This window comes from Lacerta agilis, chromosome 3 (assembly GCF_009819535.1).
Source record: "Lacerta agilis isolate rLacAgi1 chromosome 3, rLacAgi1.pri, whole genome shotgun sequence".
NCBI lineage: Eukaryota > Metazoa > Chordata > Lepidosauria > Squamata > Lacertidae > Lacerta > Lacerta agilis.
In genome coordinates, this window is record NC_046314.1 from 11,369,864 (window position 1) to 11,390,805 (window position 20,942).

A 20,942-nucleotide genomic window follows, 5' to 3' on the forward strand; every position below is an offset into this window, starting at 1 on the left:
TAGCAGGATTACTTAGGGTTAGGTTAGGGGTACAGAGCAGTCTACCCGGCACACACAGCTCTGTCCTTTAGCACCTCAGTGCTGCTTGCTGCCCCTCAGAAAGTGTGCCAGTGTGGTGCAGCTGTTTGTTTGTTTGTTTGTTTGTTTGTTAAATTTCTATACCACCCTTCATCTGAGGACCACAGGACGGTTTGCAATATATAAGCACAAAAATACATAGCATAGTAACAAACAAACAATGCCCCTCCATATACGGTTTAAAAGGCCACCCGATGGTTTATTGAGCCTAAGCTCTGTGAGAAGAGGCATGTTTTTGCCTGGTGCCGAAAGAGATGTAACCTCACGTAAAGATAAGGTGCCAGGCGAGACTCCCTGGGGAGAGCATTCCACAAACGGGGAGCCACCACAGAAAAGGCCTCTTCCTGCCTTGCCACCCTCCGGACTTCTCACGGAGGAGGCACACGAAGAAGGGCCTCAGATGATTATTGCAGCATCCGGGTTGATTCACATGGGGAGAGACAGTTCTTAATGTTGGCCCAGGTCTTGGGAGATATGGGTTCAAATCCCCACTCAGCCATGAAGCTTACTAGGTTATACTGAGCCAGTCACAGCCACTCAGTAGCACCTGCCTCGCAAGATTGAGAGAGAGAGTTTGGATTTGATATCCCGCTTTTCACTACCCGAAGGAGTCTCAAAGCGGCTCACATTCTCCTTTCCCTTCCTCCCCCACAACAAACACTCTGTGAGGTGAGTGGGGCTGAGAGACTTCAGAGAAGTGTGACTAGCCCAAGGTCACCCAGCAGCTGCATGTGGAGGAGTGCAGACACGAACCCGGTTCCCCAGATTACAAGTCTGCCGCTCCTAACCACTACACCAAAATTGCTGTTGTGCCAGCCCAAGTGGCTTCTGTATGGGGTATGAGGAGGTTGGGTGACATTTTGCCTTTTGCCTTAGGTAGTAAAATGTATTGTAATGGTCTTGGCTGACTTCTACAGGATGAAAAAGCTGATACACCTGAAAGCAGGAAGAGCAGTGCAATGAACTATTGGCTACGATTGCCAGGGTTTGCCATTTCCATCTTAAAAGGGCAGAACTCCATTTGGGGAGATCTAGCAAAGAAGTCTTTTCAATTATTCTGTGTATTTCCACGTCTCGTTCCTAGAATAGAGCACTTTGATCTTCCCAATTTCTGCCCTTTCCCCAATCGCTCTTAAATACTGGTGGGAGAATGAGGATTCTTCAGGCTACCCAGTGAGGTGTAAATTAGAAATTCTTTCCTCCCTGGACTAACAAATAGTCCAATCCTCGGGGTGACAGATTCGAATCAATGAAGAACTGAAATCTTATTTTAGAGTGAGTTTCCCCTGATGTGCTTTTCACAAACCTCCACCTCCTGTAGTTTGTTCTACTGCTAGGATATTGACCGATGAAGAGGTGGGTGGTGACTTTTCAACCACTCTTGACAGCCTTTTCCTATTAAAGGGGTTGGACTCAAGCTCCCCAAGAGATTCTTTTGCCAGTGGGTCAATTCTTGTTTTCTCTTTATTTGTTGTCCGACAACATGTGCAGGAGAGTAATGGAGGGTGTCTCTGTGCTTCTTAGGCTCACTGGGCAATTGAACTTTCTCTAGAGATGGCAAGCAAATAAGAACTTACCTCCATGGGACCGAGAGCTTTTAAGAATTAGATATTCACAAATTTAGTCTTCTGAATTCAGAGTGTTTTCTTCATCAGTTGCACTAATTTGCCCCAGCATTGAATCTTCTGTACCTAACTGTACGCAAAAATGCTCTGTTGCAGTACACGCTGCTGGTACACATTTATTTTGATTTTATAGACAACTGGTAGACCTCAGTCGCATATTTGGAAGCTGAACCTGTGAATTGGGACAAGCCAAATAAATTCAAAACTGTGTTTGCACTAATTGCCTCAGAAAAAAAAACATTGGTCCCTATTTGTTTTTAATGCTAAGTGAGCCAAAATAAAAGTGAGCAACCTGGGAGGTTAATTAGAATAATTATAATTATTGCTACTTGGAGCTCTTTTTAATTTTACGAGCCTCTGCTGGTTACTCCTAGTATGGTAGTGGAAGGGAAGCACAGAGTAGTAGGATTCCAGGATGTGTGCGCCTGTCTCCTCATCCCCAGAGCAGGAGCAATGTCATCATCTTCCAAAGTACCAGGATAACTGATGGAACGTCTTTGCTCTGGTACATAACTGATGTGATGATGAGGTTTTCAGGATTTTTTGTTTTGTTTTGTTTTGGTGTCTTGTTAGCATAGAGCAAGACAGAGAAACAAGGAGAATTATAAAGTAGGGGCTACATACTTCTCTCCTTTTCTTTGATGGGCTTCTTACTTCAGGCTGACACTCTCTTAAGTGATAACACTTCTTTGCAGGATTTGTTTGCATTTCTAATTGAAAGCCATCAGCTGCATTTAAAGGTGGCTGAAGATCTTTCATTAATGCTCAGTGCATTATTCTTTTTTTACAAGTTAAAACTGCAGCTGAAAGTGAGCAGCACTGAGATCCTAGAAAAATATGCGCAGGTTTGCCAGCAGTTGTGCTAACTAATTTAATTAGTATGCTAAGTTCTGCTGCCTTTGCGTTTGTGTGTGCATATCTCAATGGACTAATATAGCTGCCTGCATTTTTGGGATTCTTTGTTGGGGTTTCTAGATCCTCGTTGAAGATATGTGATTTCAGATGATTACGATGAGCCCTTGCATTTCACTGCATGGTTCTAAAATCTAGCGGCCCATCCCAGCTCATGAAACATGGTTCGGAAATCTAGCAGTTGTGAAATGGTTGTTGCATATAATTGGCAGCAGGATTTGTAGAAAAAGCTGGAGGGGCAGAATGCAGAATAGGGATGTGTATGAAGGAAACATCTGAAAATACTTAAGTAACATGTTGTATACTTCAAGGGAGGCTGGGACTGAGAGGTAATGACAGAGAGGCTCCTACTTGTGTGGAAATATTCTCAGAAAACAAACTCTAAAATAGATGGAGCAAGTCGGACATCACGGATTTGAGGCAGCATCCCCTGGAGGGAAGCAAACTTAAAATGCCTGGCTTTGCAATGTGCTCAGCCTCTGAGGTGTTGGGTTACTTTGCAGTTGTCCTCTGATCTTGTCCAGCAATTGAGAGGAGTTAGAATAATGTTTTTGTGTTGCAAGGCATGCTCACGTTTAAGCAACTGTGTTTTGGTTGGCACTGGGAGTACCTACAGTAAGACTTAAAATAAATACTGGGAAGTGTTATCTTCAGCATTGCGCAGGGTTGGGGGAAGGGCAAGGCCAGTAAAATGTGCTGTTGTCCTTGTGTACTTTTAGGGCACCTTTCTATTCCACCAACTTTGTCTAATGAGTTACCCAAACTCCCGTATAAATGAGAAAGGCATGCACATAAAGTGAACGGCAATTTATGAATACTTCCTTTTTGCTAGGGTGGTATATTTAGGCATGCAAGAAGAGGTTTGCAATGTGTTAATACTGTGTCCTTTCTTTCTTTGCCAGGATTCCACCAATGTGACATCAGTTTTTGCCCGAACAGACCCACATGGATTTTTCTTGTATTGGACAGACCAAAATAAGGTAGATATAAATTGAAGTATTTCAGCTCCCTCTTCGTGGTGGCTTCTTTTTCTTATCAAATACCTTTTCTGCCATATTTGTAATCCTGATGTCTCTCTCTCTCTCTTCCCCACCCCCCAAGGATGAGAACTAGGGATGGGTGTATGTGTGAATTTAAGCCAGTCCACATTTAAAGATTCACACTTAATTCACTACCTAAATCACACTTCCTCAAATTTTGCAAACCAAAGCACAGCAATTCTTCATAGGTCGTACTTCCCTGAATATTGCAATGCAGTTCTCCAGCCAAGTAACGTGTACAAAAATGCAAATACTAAGGTAAAGTGTGCATAAGAACACATGCCCTAGTGAAAGAAATATACAAAAATGCATCCTCATTTGGGAAAATTGGATTGCAGAACAGTGTATTTTAGGAAAAAATGCGTACAAAAATCTATATCGTAGGAAAAATTTGCACTACAGCACTGATAAATTTTCATTAGGACTTTTTTCTTTTTTAACAAATTCACAAGCTGATGTGGAAATGTGGGGGGACTGAATTTAAATTTGGAAAAATAAGAAACTGAGAGAAAGTGAAACTGAAATTCACCCATCCCTAGTGAGAACTCTGGAACATTTCTGCAGTGTGTGGCCATGTTTTCTAAATACCTCTCAGTTCTACTTGATAGGAACTTGGGGGGGGGGGAGTCTTATTGACTTTTGAAGATTGCAAGCAGTGAAAACCGAAGAGCATTTATGATGAACATTTATATGAAAGTCTTCAACTATTTATATGGTCTGGTAGTAGGACATTCATTCTGTGTTTCCTTGTTCCTGTAAAAAAACAAAACACTAGTACGTATATTGAAAAGATGCTGTAGGACAGGGGTCACCAAACTTTGTCAGCAGGGGGCCAGTCCACTGTCCCTCAGACCTTGTGGGGTGGGGTGGGGGTGGACTATATTTTTTTGGGGGGGGGGAAATGAACGACTAACCCAGAGATGCATTTTAAATAAAAGCACACTGATTCCCGGACTGTCCGTGGGCTGGATTTAGCAGGCGATTGGGCTGGATCCGGCCCCCAGGCCTTAGTTTGCCTACCCATGCTCTAGCAGGGTATATATTTATAATATTGTTGCTATATTCCTGACAAATGCTTAAATTGTTGTTGTTGTTGTTCAGTCGTTCAGTCGTGTCCGACTCTTCGTGGCCCCATGGACCAGAGCACGCCAGGCACCCCTATCCTCCACTGCCTCTCGCAGTTTGGCCAAACTCATGTTAGTCGCTTCGAGAACACTGTCCAACCATCTCATCCTCTGTCATCCCCTTCTCCTTGTGCCCTCCATCTTTCCCAACACCAGGGTCTTTTCCAGGGAGTCTTCCCTTTTCATGAGGTGAGAACAGCATTAGTTTAAAAACAGCATTAGTTCAAGATAATTTGAATTGGACTATCACTGTGTGATTAAAACCCAATCTATAAGGGTCAAGGAAGGATATTTCTCTTCAGCTGATAATGATGGCTTTAGAAACATTTGCCGAAATGTATCCTGAAAGGCTTTGTTTAGAAAAAAACAAAAATAGATCAGCTGCCTGAAAGCTTTGCTTAGAAACTTGAGTGTTTGTTTACGATCAATGCTGACAGCTATTGAAAGATTAGTTGCAAAAAAAACTTGTAGGAAGAATGCTAATGCCAGAGTTTGCTTATAATGTTACTTACTGCAGGGGAGTGGTTAGAAGATGTAGAAAAAAAAGGCAGCTTGCCAAAAATATTCATCCGTGGTTGGTTCTAAGCTAGCTGTATGTACCTGGTGGAGGGGCAGGCAAATCTGAGTTAAGGAATCATTCTCTGTTTTCTCCCCTTGCCTAAAATAAAACAATTTCACAGCTGGGCAAACAAAGGCTGAGGTTTTATCAAAAGGGGATGAAATGTTCTGGAGATGCAGACTTAACCTTTAAGCCTTCCGTTTGGTGTCTCCCTAAAGCTAAGTAAGTGTGACAAAAGAATGACAAAACCTTGCAAACTGAAGATGAGGGTACAAACTTGACAAGTGTTGCCAAAGACCCAATGGCTATCATTTCTGAGTTTCCAGTGCTAGTATTTAGCATGTGTGGAGAAGTGGAAGATCTTAGCATGCAACCATATGCACCTTGGTGTCTGAAAGCGATGGATTTCTTATTGCAGTTAATGATCCTATCTCATAATTGCCTTCTTGTTCAATATAAGAACTAAAATACATGAAGACCGGGAGAACTGCAAAGTATGCAAGAATGCAAATCTGCAAATGGCTCTTCCTATGTTTCCTTTACTTAAAGGCAGTCATAGGGAAGGGCTCTGATTTGGAGAAGGGGCATCACGTTCCTGTTATCAATCCCCTCTCTGCTCTGTGACTACTGGTAGCTTCCGGGAGTGGCTTATCAGGAAAATGGTGCAGGGCAAAAGAGTGAAACTGTGGGGCTTTTGGTTTTAACTGGAAAAGCCTTAAAACCAGTTTAGCACTTGGAGTGGTGTCCAGCAACGCTTCCTCTGCGTTCTCCTGCTTCTCCAGTGCTTTTGCAGAGTGTTTCTTCAAACTTCAAACTACTTCTTCTTCCTGCGCAATGGTATGTGTGCCTTTCGTGCCAGCAATTAAACTCCCACAAAGTCTGGCTTGATTAAAGCAAGTAAGCTTTATTTACAAGCATATAAATCATAGCCACTTTCCTGGAGAGTGGGAGGCCATCATCGCTCCGGCCTCTCCGGTCCTCTCAAAAGTGAAAGCAGGACTGACCAGAAAATAAACGGTGCGTCACATAAATCACAAAGGCATTGCATACAGCAGATAACCCGGATGTTGTGACACATCCTCCCTGTGGGAGGAGTGAACTGTTGAGCTTCTTTAACCCTCAAAGCTCCAAACATCACAGAAACCCTCCTCCCTGAATGTCAGTACAGAATTCACTACACCTAAAATGAAAAAAACTGTAGAAACATCAGAAGATCTGGTCATTGGCCCCAAGTCTTGATAAGCGAAGGTAAACTCTCTAGGCAAACAAGGGTCATGTAATACTTGGGCAAATGGATGTACAGTACAAGTTCTGTAGCATCCACAGGATGGTGTTCCAAAACAGTCTTAAGAGGATGGCATGAAGAAAAGCTAGTGTGGAGCAGTGGTTAGAGCATCAGATTAGGACCAGGGAGACCAGGGTTCAAATCCCCATTCAGCCATGGAGCTCACTCGGTGACTGTCAGAGGATTGCCCTCGGCGGAAAGCAAGGTGGTGCCAGGGCTCTAGCAGTATCGCGAGCCCCCGTCTCTGCTGCTGAGCAACTCGTCTTCATCCAGTGGGGGAAGCAGTGATCCCTCGAGTGGAGGGGGGGGGGAGATGGGAGCAGGAAGTGGGAACCAGGGCTCTGACAGGAGAGAAGAGCCCTCGCGCCAAACAGAGCCTGGAAGTGAGGCACCCCTTCCGTCTCCCCTCTTGCGCAGAGGGGAAAGACGCAGAGGGGGTAGGCGGGGGTTCCGCATCCTGCGCCTTTTATGTTGGGCAAAGAACCGGAAGGGGTCATTCCTGGACTCTGCCGAAGGATGAGCTGAACGTTCTTTCTTTAGCTGCACTGTAAATATTTGCACCATTAAAGAAGTTAGTTTTAGAAGCCTTGCGTCAGCCTGGTTACTCATGAGCAGCCGCTAAGAAACCTTACAGCGACCTTGGGCCTGTCACTGCCTCTCAGCCTCACCTACTTTGCAGGGTTGTGGTGGGGATTCAGTGAGGAGAGGGAGAACTGTGTACACCACTTTGAGCAGAAAAAGTGGGATATAAATGCAATAAATAAATAAATAAGATGCTTATCAACAGGATAGTTTGATTCTCAAAGAATAAACAACAATACACATGTAGCTGCTTTCTTAACTTGATGATGGTCCAAAGAATATGGAGTTTGATTTCCAGCTTCAGTAAGCCTCACTATGCCCATGTGAGCGGCATACCAGGAAGCTGGGCGCATCAACTGCCACACATATGTTACCTCTTAGCCTCTTTCAGCTCAGGCTCCTTGTTAGCGGAGAATATGTTCATCACAGGTAAGAGAACTTGCTCCCGACAGGTTGGCTTGGTGAATTAAAGGTGATAGGAGGAAGGGTGCTATAGTGTATTAATAAACGAATGCAACTTTTAATAGGCTCCGAATAAAAAGGCAGATGCTATTTTGCTAAGCAGATTCTCGTTTTAGTTGTTGCTGCACTCTGATATTAAAGGAAATCTTTAAAATGGCCTTTTCTTCTGATGGGCTACTGGGTGAGCTGAAAAAACGTGCTCAGAAAAGTGATTTGTATTCCACAGTAAGAATTAGTTTTTTTCCTCTGTGGATTTATGTAGTCAGCAGCCTGATTGACCTTGGGCTAAAAGTTCTGTGCAATATTTCTTGCTCTTGTTATTGTTGATGTTAAAATCCTGGAGTGGGTTTTTTGAGGGTTGATTCTCCCCCCCCCCCCATCCCTGTGGTTTAAGTGCTTTGGGCTATTTCTTACACAGTTTTGTCTCATTTGGGACCAACAGCTCTTGAAATGACCAGAAAGAACTCACAGTGTGCTGGAATAATGAAAAAAGGAAGCATCTAGCAAAAATACAGGGCAGACAGTGGAAATTGTGTATTGCTTGCATAACTATATCCTTTGAATTTCAGATTTTGCTTACAGATAAAGCCATTTATAGAGCTATGAGTCTTGAACTAATGTGTGGATTGGAAATTAAGTTATTCAGTGGGCTTTTCAGTTCCCACATGGAGCTTGCCTTTGCAAAACATATCAAAATGGTCTTTCTTTCCTTTCCTTTTCCTTTTTTAAAATAGCTTCAGAAATGAATAGATTGGTATTTAAATGCAAAAAAATTGTGTGGATTAAATAACGAAAGCACATTGATGCAGCAAGTGTGGTGTAGTCAGTTAAGAGTGGCAGACTCGTAATCCGGTGAACTGGGTTCGCGTCCCCGCTCCTCCACATGCAGCTGCTGGGTGACCTTGGGCTAGTCACACTTCTTTGAAGTCTCTCAGCCCTACTCACCTCACAGAGTGTTTGTTGTGGGGGAGGAAGGGAAATGAGAATGATAGCCGCTTTGAGACTCCTTTGGGTAGTGATAAAGCCGGATATCAAATCCAAACTACTACTACTACCCTTCTTCTTCTTCTTCTTCTTCTTTATGAGTTAATGCATGTGAAAGTGACATGGGCTGGGAACCCATCTTGAGTTGCAGTACCAAAGAACAGCAACATGCACATCACTAGCACAGACGCAAAACACCACACAAGGCTTACATGTTACATTTTAATATCTGCATAGAAACTTGTAATAATTTCTAACAAAAGAAATGAGCAGGCAGGTTTAAATGGATAGTGAAATAATACGTTACAGCAGCCATATTTAATATTTAGAACAGCATGCCAGTGCCCTTGTAATTCTTGGTGCTGTCTAATCTGTCTAATAATTTCATGAGATGGGAGTAGCCCGGAGAACTGAACTGGCACATATTTTTTTATGAAAGTTGTCAAGGAACGTTCATGCGTACTTCCCGAACAAGAAGGTTTTGATGCTGGTCTTTAAATCAAACTTTGATATCCATTACCTCCCTGCCCTTGAGGCATGGCTTGTGCAGAGGTCTGCATTCCACCGTATGAAGTGGATGAGCTAGAACTTGAACAAGCCACTCTGATCTTTGGCCAAGCAAGTTTTTGCTACAGCTCAATGAATCCATTGAAGATACCCTTTTAGCACAAGCCATGTAATAGTGTATCTTTGTGGGATCATCCGGAATAGCCTTTCCAAGCTTGATAGTCTCCAGATGTTTTGGGATGCAACATTAGCCCAAGACAGCATGGCCAATGATCAGGAATGGTGGCAGTTGTAGTCCAGCAGCTAATGTAGGACCACAGGTGCCCTACCCTTGCTTTAAGGTGTACAGGATGAGATCTGTGGGTTTCTGAAGAAGAGTGTGTTTTGGACTGGGGGTGGTGTTCGGAATTTACAATGGAAGGAATTTATACAGTGCACAAAATGCTTGTCCTGAGCCCATCTGCATTTGGGGTTCGTAACTCTGTATTTGAATTATGGTGCTGGAGGAGACTCTTGAGAGTCCCATGGACTGCAAGAAGATCAAACCTATCCATTATGAAGGAAATCAGGCCTGAGTGGAAGGACAGATCCTGATGCTGAGGCTCCAGTACTTTGGCCACCTCATGAGAAGAGAAGACTCCCTGGAAAAGACCCTGATGTTGGGAAAGATGGTGGGCACAAGGAGAAGGGGACGACAGAGGACGAGATGGTTGGACAGTGTTCTCGAAGCTACCAACATGAGTCTGACCAGACTGCGGGAGGCAGTGGAAGACAGGAGTGCCTGGCGTGCTCTCGTTCATGGAGTCACAAAGAGTTGGACACGACTAAATAACTAAACAACAACTCTGTATCTGTTAGCTTAAAACCAGGATAATGTATTTCAGTAATTAATAGCTAGAATCAGAGTCTGCTTATGGCTCTTTGCTCATGCAAAAACTGTCATGACCCAGAAGTGACTGCAGGGACTTGACAGTATAGGTTACATTTTATTTATAACCAGTCACCCAGGAACATCCATATGACTCAGGTTCTAAAAATGTGCCGTAATGAGCCTGTGTTCACAATAAGCAGCTGTAGGCTTCCCAGTAAGCAACTTACTGATGGAAAACCTGGATGATACACAATCACAATGCAGGTTTAATGCCTAGAACACAGCAAAATTCTGCTGATTGTTCATAGAACCCAAAAGGAATGTTGTGCCTTTAATTCAGGCCACAATTTATGAAATATGGTGAGCTGTGATCACTGGCGGAGGAAGGTGGGTGCGGGGGACACCGCTCCGGGTGTCATCCCTAAGCGGGGGTGACATTCGGTGCTCCACCCGCCCGCGACTTGGACTCCCACGCCTACCGCGAGCTGTCGGGGAAAGGGGCGGCGGGAGCTGCTGCGCTGCTTCATTGGTTCCTTCCTCTCCCCTTCCCGCTCACCTGCCTCCTTCCCGTCCTCTCCTCTGCCTGCTTGCCTCCTCCAGCTGAGAGCGCGGAGCAGCAGCTCCTCCCTTCCCTTGACGGCTGATGGTAGGCGCCGGAGTCACGGGCGGGCGGTGCGTTGTTGCCCTGTGCTCATGGCTGGAGGAGACAGGCAGGCAAGGGAGAGGGCGGTAAGGAGGCAGATGAGCGGGAAGGGGGATGAAGAAAATGGGATCGGTGGGTGCGCTCGCAGCTATCCCGCGCCTGGGAGGGCACCCTCTGTGCCCCTTGGGAGCACACGCCTGTGCCCCTCGGGAGTGCCCCCCCCACCCCTCGGGAACGTGCCCACCCTGGGCAGTGTGGGGATATGCTCTGCCACTGGCCGTGATCACCAGTCAAGTAAAGCTTTTTCTTCTCTCTGCACATTTGTTGTAAATCGTAGAAGACAAAAACATAAAATCTGTGCAAACAGCAAGTCTGATACATGCATCCAGACCTATATCCTTTTAAGTGTAGCATATCCCTGAGAATGTTGATTGTGCATCACAGCCAGTATTTCTGAAATCCTTCAGCTCACCCTGTAAGGTCGTCTAGTATTATCTTCATATTGCAAACAATACATATTGCAAACAATACAGAGAGAGGTCCGCCAAAGGGAACTGCTTTAGTTCATGTCCAAGGTGGAACTCAAACCAGAGATTTCTCATCTCACATTCTAAGATCTCCTCTTTCACCAGCCTTAATTAATACATTGAACTGTGGCAGCATTGTTTCCCATTCAATTATCAGAGCTGACACTAGTTGAAATAGCTGTTCACCATTTTTTGGTGTCAGGAGTGAGCTGGCGGTAAATCGAATAATCAAGTTGAAGTTAACTCTTTATTAGCAAGAACATGATCTGTACAGAATTGGCAGAGTGTCAGGTCTAATGAGCCCATCAGCTCCATGGGTCAGTTGCCAAGACTGAAAGTCCATGCCTCCCCACAGCTGTCAAGTTCTCTCCTCTCCAGGGATTTCCCCAAGCGATTGGAGATTGCACCTGCATAAAGCCAACCTCTCCTCCACGCTTTTCATGCCTCTTCTGGTTCTGGGAGACCAGCGGGGAAAGGAGCTTGTTGCAGCAGGAAGGGGAGACACTCATGACTCTTCAGTATCCTGACTCATCTCTGCCTCCTGGCCTCCCTCCTCCCCTGCTTCAGCTTCTGCTTTTTTCTGGTCTTCTCTCTGCCACAGAATCTCCCAGATCACTAAGCTTTGTTGTCTGTTCAGCTTCCAAAATGGTGTCCTCCCAGTCTGCTCCCACTCTGGGAGCCAGTGTGGTGTAGTGGTTAAGAGCGGCAGACTCGTAATCTGGTGAACCTGCTGGCTGACCTTGGGCTAGTCACACTTCTTCTCAACCCCACTCACCTCACAGAGTGTTTGTTGTGGGGGAGGAAGGGAAAGGAGATTGTTAGCCACTTTGAGACTCCTTCGGGTAGTGATAAAGCAGGATATCAAATCCAAACTCCTCCTCCTCCTCCTCCATCACCACCACCACCACCACCACCACCTCCTCCTCCTCCTCCTCTTCTTCTTCTCCCTCTGACCACTCATTGTTGTCCCACCACCAATCCCAGAGCTTTCTTCCCCTGGGGGTTCCCCAACTGGTTCCTCCCACCATTCCTCTGCGTCCAACCAGTCAATGACATTTGGCAAATAGCTGACTTGTCAGAGACCTGGAGGTAGTACGGCAAACTGCCCATGACATCTACATGCCAGTGTGGTGTAGTGGTTAAGAGCGGTAGACTCGTAATCTGGGGAACCGGGTTCGTGTCTCCACTCCTCCACATGCAGCTGCTGGGTGACCTTGGGCTAGTCACACTTCTTTGAAGTCTCTCAGCCCCACTCACCTCACAGAGTGTTTGTTGTGGGGGTGGAAGGGAAAAGGGAGATTGTTAGCTGCTTTGAGACTCCTTCAGGTAGTGATAAAGCGGGATATCAAATCCAAACTCTTCTTCTTCTTCTACAGTAAATCTTTTTCTTTTGTCCTGTCTTTGACTCTGGTAAAGCATTTTTATGTGGGTTTCTGTATCGCTTTAAACTGTTCTTGGGAGGGGTGTCTCTGCAGTGTGGTGATCGACATTGTGTACATAGTTTCTCGAGCACTAACTGGACAGTACTTATGGCACCACAGGTGATGAGTAACAGATCTCTCTTCCAGCTTCCCATTTCCCCAGAGCTGCAGCCAACGTTTCTAGTGGATTAAGTAGCAGGCAATCATAGCCTGTTTCAACAGGTGAAGTTAGGGAGCAGGTCCTCCACAAAATCATGCTGGCAGTCTGGCGTGACCTCAGGCAGGCTTGAATCCTGTGTTACATCTGTTAAGGAAGTAAGCAGCACCAGCCTTTATGATCTTACCAATAAAAGCATTGTCAAACAGTGCAGTTTCTAGGATGATGTGAAAGTGGGGGAAGCAAACAGGAGTGCTTAACAGAAAGGGAACAGAGGCAAGAATGTAGCTGTTGCATAGGGAACAGAGAGCCAAGTCAGTTTTGGAACCAGAACATGGAATTCAAAGAGGCAAATATTTAGTGAAGCAATGGCAGGAGAGGAGGGACTTCCTTTTCTCTAGCTAAATTTTGGAGTGCCAGCCTCTAGATCCATGACAACTTCTACTTGACTCTTTGCTTGAGTAAAGAATCTTCTTTCTCCTCTGCCTAGAGCTGATCCTAAAATAAGTGCCCCCCTAATTGCTGACCTCCTCAGAGGCTGTAGGAAAGTTGTACACTAGCCAAACGTGTGCTAAGCAAAGATACATGCTAGACCCAACTTTACCCTTTGTGTAGCAGTTGACTCCACTTCACACATGCACAAGGAGGTGACAATAGAGGTCAATAACAGATGCTATACTTCCTTTGTCTGTTCAAACAGTTCACTGCTCAATAGTTTCCTGTGGTTTCACTCTCTGTCTGTCTTGGCAGAAGCAAAATGTACTCCTCCCCTGATGAAGTGAGGTGAATTTAACTTAGGAGGCACCAAGGCATGCCTATGCCTCTAGCCATCTCTTGAATTAGCCTACTAAGGAAGGGAGTGAGTAATGGCTCTTGCATGTTACAGATATCAATGTAGTAAACAGATGTTTACCCACTGTGGTAACATGTGACATGTTATGTGATCCAAAGTTTTGGAGGTCTTGTTGGATTTGTTGACTTAAGTAAGCAGCTTGTGAGAGACTCTGCATATCCCTGTGATGAATTAATGGGAGTGACTTGTATCTTGTGTACTAAGCCATGTTGGTTTGACTTCTCTCATATTAAAGCATGTTGCTGCTGGCAATGACAAGCTAAATTTGAAGAGAAAACTGTTAAACTCTTCAACTTGGTGTATGCCCAAGCACTATGAACAGAAGCGGGGGGGGGGGGGAGCGGATTGAGGATACCTTTCTACTGTTCACATTGTAAGAAGAAGAAGAAGAGGAAGAGTTTGGATTTGATATTCCGCTTTATCACTACCCTAAGGAGTCTCAAAGCGGCTACCATTCTCCTTTCCCTTCCTCCCCCACAACAAACACTCTGTGAGGTGAGTGGGGCTGAGAGACTTCAGAGAAGTGTTACTAGCCCAAGGTCAGCCAGCAGCTGCATGTGGAGGAGCAGAGACGTGAACCCGGTTCACCAGATTACGAGTCCAGCACTCTTTAAGCACTACACCACACTGGCTCTGGACAGCATGTAGAAAAACCCCTTGTATTTGTCTCAGAGTGACAGAAAAATGGCACTTAGCTGCTCAGAAACCTAGCTGGCATTAAGCCATGTCAAGTGGAATGACGGCAGAGAATTGCCTAGGACTGTGGATGTGGATCATTAAAATATCTGAATGATTTTATGACATAACTTGCAAGCTTTCAGTTAAGTAGTATGTTAGCATAAGTGCTTTTTTCATAAGTAACAATTGTGGTATTGTGTCCTAGCTCAACGTTGCATTTGTATGAGGGCTTGGTCTGTTTCAGCAAGTTATATTTTGGACCGGTGGTTTTTGATGACAAGTGTTAGGTTAGCTTTGCAAGTGACTAGAATAGTGGCATGTGGTAGGGAAGGAAACTGCCTCAGCAAAGTTCAGATTGCTGCAGAGAGAAAAAGCTCTGTGCATTTGGACTTGTGTAATTAAACGTTAGGGCAAAAGAATGAAGCCCACTGCTGCTTGACTGCGTGGTGTGCTAAATACATTGGGTCATGATGATGGGGAAGTTTTTTAGAGAATAAAATTAGCAGTTACAAGAAAATTGCACTAGTACAAGTTGATACAAGAAAGCTTTTCCATTATAATGCAGAAGCAAATGACGAAATGTAGATAAGTGTGGAGTTCTATTCTACTTCAAGCACTCATTTTTTTAAAAAAAATAAATAAATAACAATGAGTTCAATCGAAACGTATGAGTTGTTCCGCAAAGCCTTGACTAAACTCAGTGCTTTAAAGGAACAGCTTTAATACAAAACGCAAAGAACCTTGTAATTTCTTGCTTTGTAAGAAAATAATAATAATTGCCATGATTTTCCATGTGAGGCAAGACTAAATTCTGTGTAATGGGTTGTGTGCTGCTATTAAGAATACAAAAGAAACAAATTGCCATAAAATGGAACTTCTACCAGGTGGGTCCTGCTTTGTAACAAAACAGAATGCAAGGTGTACAATCAGGGAGCTTTTTTTTAATATGAAAAGAAATTTGGGGTTAGCATGGTCTTACTAAAAAGATAGTATTCAAATCCTAATAAAAACCAGTTAGTCCCTAGGTAAGGAAGTGTTGTTCTGCTTTAAAAAGAGCTATTGCGTTCCTCAGGTTACCTGAAGGCAGCAAACACATTGGAGAGGCAAACTGAATAGGTTTGCACACATGCATGGAATTGGAATACTTGACTGGATGCCAGAGGGTGGCTTCAAATTGGTATCTTAATGTTCTCAGAGTTCAGCGAAGCATACTTGGAGAACTCACATGTTCAGGACTTAGCTGGAAACACCTATCAAAAGGAAAAGGTGGAATGTATAAGAATGGTCTTGCTGGAGCAGACCAACACCTTTCTAGGCCAGCTTTCTGTCTCCAGCAGTGGACTGTGTTTGGGATGCTCCCAGCAGCTCACAAGCAAGACATGAAGGCAACAACCGTCCCCTGTTTGCTTTCGGTACCCAGTACCCAAAAGGTCTGCTGACTATTCAGGCATCAGGAAATCTTGGAACTGTGATGGCCTGGGAGTCAGACTCAGATGCTGAACCTGAGGGATCCCAGCCTGCACAGGGTTCCCCTCCTCCAGAACCAGCTGAGCCGGGGCCAGGGCTTGAGCCTGAAGGATCCCCACCTGTGCTGGATCCCCAGGTGCAGGCATCAGCAGAGTCTGCTCTGGCTTTTGATGGGAGGGAGGACCCATTGCCTGCAGGTGCTCCACTCCCAGCCTCTTCAGAGGAAGTGAGGCGGCCCCTGGGTCCAGTAACCCACCAGCCTCTCCTGAGCTGCAGAGGCTCAGGACAGAGAGGCGAAGAGAGCTAAGTGCTTACAGGAGGAGTGCTCGCCTCCAGGCCCGGAGCACAGGTGAGTCTCCAGAGGATCGGGGCCGCCCTAAGCATAGGGCCAGATAAAAGCCAGGCAGACCCAGCCCAGGTTGCGTGAGCAACTTAGTTGCAAACGTATGCTTGACCTGTAACCTCGTGCCTGCACCTGCCTTGGACCTTGACCTGCTCCCTGCCTTGCTCCCCGCCGGACTGACCTCCTTTGGACCCAGGACTGGACTTGGACCTCGCTTCACGGACAAACCCCTGGGGCCAGCACAGGAACTCCAGATACTTGTATCACTCTCAGGCTGCCTTTCATTTCTCACTATTTGTATAAAGCTAGGCAAAGCAGATTAGATTCAAACAGAACTATGGGTGTGAGATACAGAGAGCTGCCTTTCAAGTCTGCTTAGCTATGTAATATTTTGCCCAGGTATGCCAAGGTGGTGTGCAAACAAATACATTTTTAGAAGCATGGAATTGGTACTTATGGGGGAATTGTTGCTCGTGGTAAGCGCACTGATTTCCACAGCAGTTCTAATCTGTAGTCTAGAAGAAACAAGCCCCCCCCCACACCCCCAGCCCAAAGGCTTAGCAGGACTGCTGCAATAGGCACGAGCAAATTTGGGTGTGACTGCTACAACATTTGTTGACTCGTGCCAATGATGAACAACATCATGGACAATGTGTGTGTGGGGGGGGTGGGGTAGGGTGGGAGATGTGTTGGTAACCGGCATGGACATGTTCTAGGATACATTGGTATGTTATACATGAAAGGAAATATGTATAGGCTTAAGTATCCATGGAAAAAGGAGAAAAGTGGCAATGGGAGAAAAATCCAGTTGACTACATGTTTCTGTTGACTGCCGCAGTCAGTTTCATAAGTACACCAGCTTGACAGGACTAGTGGAAGCAGCTGTGGTATGGCTAACAGCGCAATAAAAAGCCACCCAGTGCTTGGGGAAAGGCAATGGAGCATACAGGCAGCTGAAGAGTCACTCCCTCTGCTCAGCAGCTCATCTGAGCCACAGTTCATGTCCCTGGCTCTTAGAATCATAGAACCATAGAGTTGGAAGAGACCACAAGCCCATCCAGTCCAACCCCCTGCCAAGCAGGAAACACCATCAAAGCATTCCTGACAGATGGCTGTCAAGCCTCTGCTTAAAGACCTTCAAAGAAGGAGACTCCACCACACTCCTTGGTAGCAAATTCCACTGCCGAACAGCTCTCACTGTCAGGAAGTTCTTCCTAATGTTTAGGTGGAATCTTCTTTCTTGTAGTTTGAATCCATTGCTCCGTGTCCGCTTCTCTGGAGCAGCAGAAAACAACCTTTCACCCTCCTCTATATGACATCCTTTTATATATTTGAACATGGCTATCATATCACCCCTTAACCTTCTCTTCTCCAGGCTAAACATACCCAGCTCCCTAAGCCGTTTCTCATAAGGCATCGTTTCCAGGCCTTTGACCATTTTGGTTGCCCTCTTCTGGACACGTTCCAGCTTGTCAGTATCCTTCTTGAACTGTGGTGCCCAGAACTGGACACAGTATTCCAGGTGAGGTCTGACCAGAGCAGAATATAGTGGTACTATTACTTCCCTTGATCTAGATGCTATTCTCCTATTGATGCAGCCCAGAATTGCATTGGCTTTTTTAGCTGCTGCATCACACTGTTGACTCATGTCAAGTTTGTGGTCCACCAAGACTCCTAGATCCTTTTCACATGTACTGCTCTCAAGCCAGGTGTCACCCATCCTGTATTTGTGCCTTTCATTTTTTTTGCCCAAGTGTACTTTACATTTCTCCTTGTTAAAATTCATCTTGCTTGCTTTGGCCCAGTTGTCTAATCTGTTAAGGTCATTTTGAAGTGTGATCCTGTCCTCTGGGGTATTAGCCACCCCTCCCACCTCTTCTCTTTCTCTGTCTATCCTTGAGCTATAGAATCGAGTCTATAGGGAAAGGAGGACATGCTACATCAAAGCGGAGCTAGCCATTGGAATGGGTAGAAGCAGACCCAATGTTATATGTATTGTACAGTATTATGTGAGCACTGGTGATCCTTCTGGATTGACAACCAGGATTGAAATGTTATGAATGGGCTTCCGGCGGCTGGCGCCATGATGGATGGTCGTGGGCTGCTTCGGCTGCGAAGCACCCAGTTCATCCCGGGGGTCAGGAGCCCTGCAGCCGCATAGCGGGGCTTCAGTTGGGGCGCGGGAAGAGCGTCCCGTGCCCTGGGCTCCCCGGCAGTGCCCGTTGTGCTCCGAACCCTTCCCCCGCACCCCCTGTAAAGGGGGAGTGGGGGTGAAGGGACTACGGAGCCGGGCTTTAGGGGACATGCCCCAACCGGGATGTTTACATGCGGCGGCAAAGTCCGTGATGAGCGTCTCTGTTCTACCTGTCATTAAGGAGTTGCTAAGAAACCAGAAGCTGTGAGTAATTGACTGACTCTTTGTATTCCGGGAAAGCTCTGGGATTAAGAAGAACAGGCAGCCCGCCTCTCTCCCTTCGGGCGGTGAAAGAAATTAACCCTTTAAGCGACTGCTGCTACAATAATCAATTGAAAGTATTTGGAATTTGAAAGTTGAGTCTGTTGAGATCTCCTTTTGGGGGTTAACTGAGGAAAAAATATCTCCATTTGAAGTTTTGGTCTTTATACCCCGGCATCGGAAGAAATGGCGACGATTTGGACTTGCGTAGGAAAAAATTGAGACAAAGGAACGAAAAGACAGGAAACGTAACTTGATACCCACCTCCCCCCGAAGATGCTGGACTTTGCGCTTACGTTGGCATTGAAGGACTGGGAGGATGAGGAAAAGCTCACTGTCTTTCAACTGGAACTGCTTGATCGAAAATTAAGAGCCTTGAGTGCGATTATAAATGGAAAGAATTTGTTTTCCACAGAGGAGGCTTTTCGAAAGTTTTATTCAATGGAAACAGACTTTTGCAAAGAGCTGGAAGATGTGTTGGAAGGATGGTTTGAGATGGCTGAGCAAATCCGAATGGAACAGGGGCCGATTTCAGGGGGTGGCAGTAGCCCTGGAACGGAAAGATTTTTAATATCCAGACTCCGAGGTGGCAGCCCGGGGTCGAGGGACACAGAATTAAGATTTCTACAAGAAGAAGAACTATGGCACAAAGGCACGGAGAAACTCAGAATGGAGAGGATGAACATCTTGGAGCTCGATGCAGGGTTTGTTGTGGTTGCAACCGGGATCTGTGGACATTCAGAAGAATATAATAGGAGATTCGGTTCTGGTGAAAGACAGGAGAAGATAATGGACAGAAGGGGAGTGGGTTGAACTAATTAATGTATAATATAGATGGTCTGCCATGGCATCCGAAATCGGAGTGTGAAGTCTGTTAATTACAAGTTTATTTTATATAAGTAAGGAGATATTGAAATTAAGTTAAAAGCAGCATGATAAATGATAGAAGAAATAAGTTTAGCTGTAAGAATATTTGGTTAAGTTTTAGGTTACAATGCAAAGATTAAGACAAAGGTGTTTTTGCTTTTTTTTTAAGTAAAGTTAAATTTTTATAGAGAAAAGTTGTTAAGGAAATAGTGTATTGTTTTAAAACCGAAGGTGTACAGGCGGGGGAAGTCAAACGTCAAGATTTGGAACTAGAAATTTTTTTTTCAGTAAGGTATACAGATAAGAAGAAGAATCCTGACATTATGTGTATTTGTATTTGTTTTAATATTTGTAGGTGCGGGGGTTGGGTTTGTGTTATTTTGTGAAAATGTCAATAAATTCTGTTAAAAAAAAAAAATGAAATGTTATGAATGAACCCGCATAAGGCCTTTCCCACTCCGCCTGTCTTCTGTGTGAGAGGCTACTCCTTGGGGCACTGTAGTTTTGTGGAACTGGATCTCTTGTAGGAAGCTGGAGTCAGCTGTCATTTTATATAGCAATTTAGTTCGGCCACATTTTGTGTGTCCATTACACTCTTGAGTTCTTGCTTGCTGCATATCCTTTAAGAATGAATTGTTTGTTTGCTGTGTGTATATGTTCCTGAGAATAACTGATGTGTAGCCTAAGAGCATGTCAGGATCAAGCGTCAGGAATAAATCACATGGAGTAAGTGAAGTTAACTCTTCATCAGAAGAATCAGGATCTGCCCAGGAGTGCCAGGCCTTATGAGCACAACAACTCATAGGTCTTGGCCGTATGCATATGAGGCAGTTGTGGAGAGTGAAGGTCCATGCCTTCCTGCAGCTTTCTAAATTTCCTCCTCACCCAGGTCCTTTCCAAGCAATCTGAGACTCTGTCAACATGCCTGTCTTTGCTCCTTCCTCTTTATACCTCTTCTGGTCCTGGGAGACCTGGGGGGGGGCAGGGGAACTTGTCACAGCAGGAGTGGGAGACACCCTGGCTTCACCAGCCAGACTCATTTCTGCCTCTTGGCCTCCTCTTCTGGTTCCACCTCTGATTCTGGACTTCTCTCCCTGCTCACTCAATTTTGTTAACTCTTCAGCTTCTGATACATCCTCCTCCCATGTTTCTCCCTTCTTCTCCTCTGACCACTCTTTGTCATCCCACTACCAATCCCCAGACTTTGAATTTCATCCCTTGGTGGTTCCCCAGCTGGTGCTTCTATGTCCATCCAGTCCATGACAGAGCAGATGTTGTAGAAAATATAATGATAATAATCTCTATTGTCCTGTACTGTCGTCATAGGGTAGTAATGCCATAGTTTCACTGTGTCTTTCACTTCTCATGGTACTTTCTGTGGGCTGGCTTTACACTTTTGAACGTTCAGAATATGGTCCTCTTCAGAGGGGAGTGGCTACTGACAGTGTTAAAACTGGAGCTTCCCCAGAGGGAATAGTTGCTCATTTGCATGTTGAGATGTC

The 20,942-nt window shown here is 45.1% G+C and overlaps 1 protein-coding gene across 1 annotated transcript in view; it reads left to right on the top strand.

Annotated features, from left to right (window-relative positions):
- Window positions 1-20,942, top strand: part of PLCB1 (phospholipase C beta 1) — a 454,706-nt gene that overhangs the window by 26,368 nt on the left and 407,396 nt on the right. Inside the window, 1 exon segment of the mRNA XM_033142844.1 lies at window positions 3,518-3,595. Within this exon segment, the coding sequence (XP_032998735.1) occupies window positions 3,518-3,595 (78 nt within the window).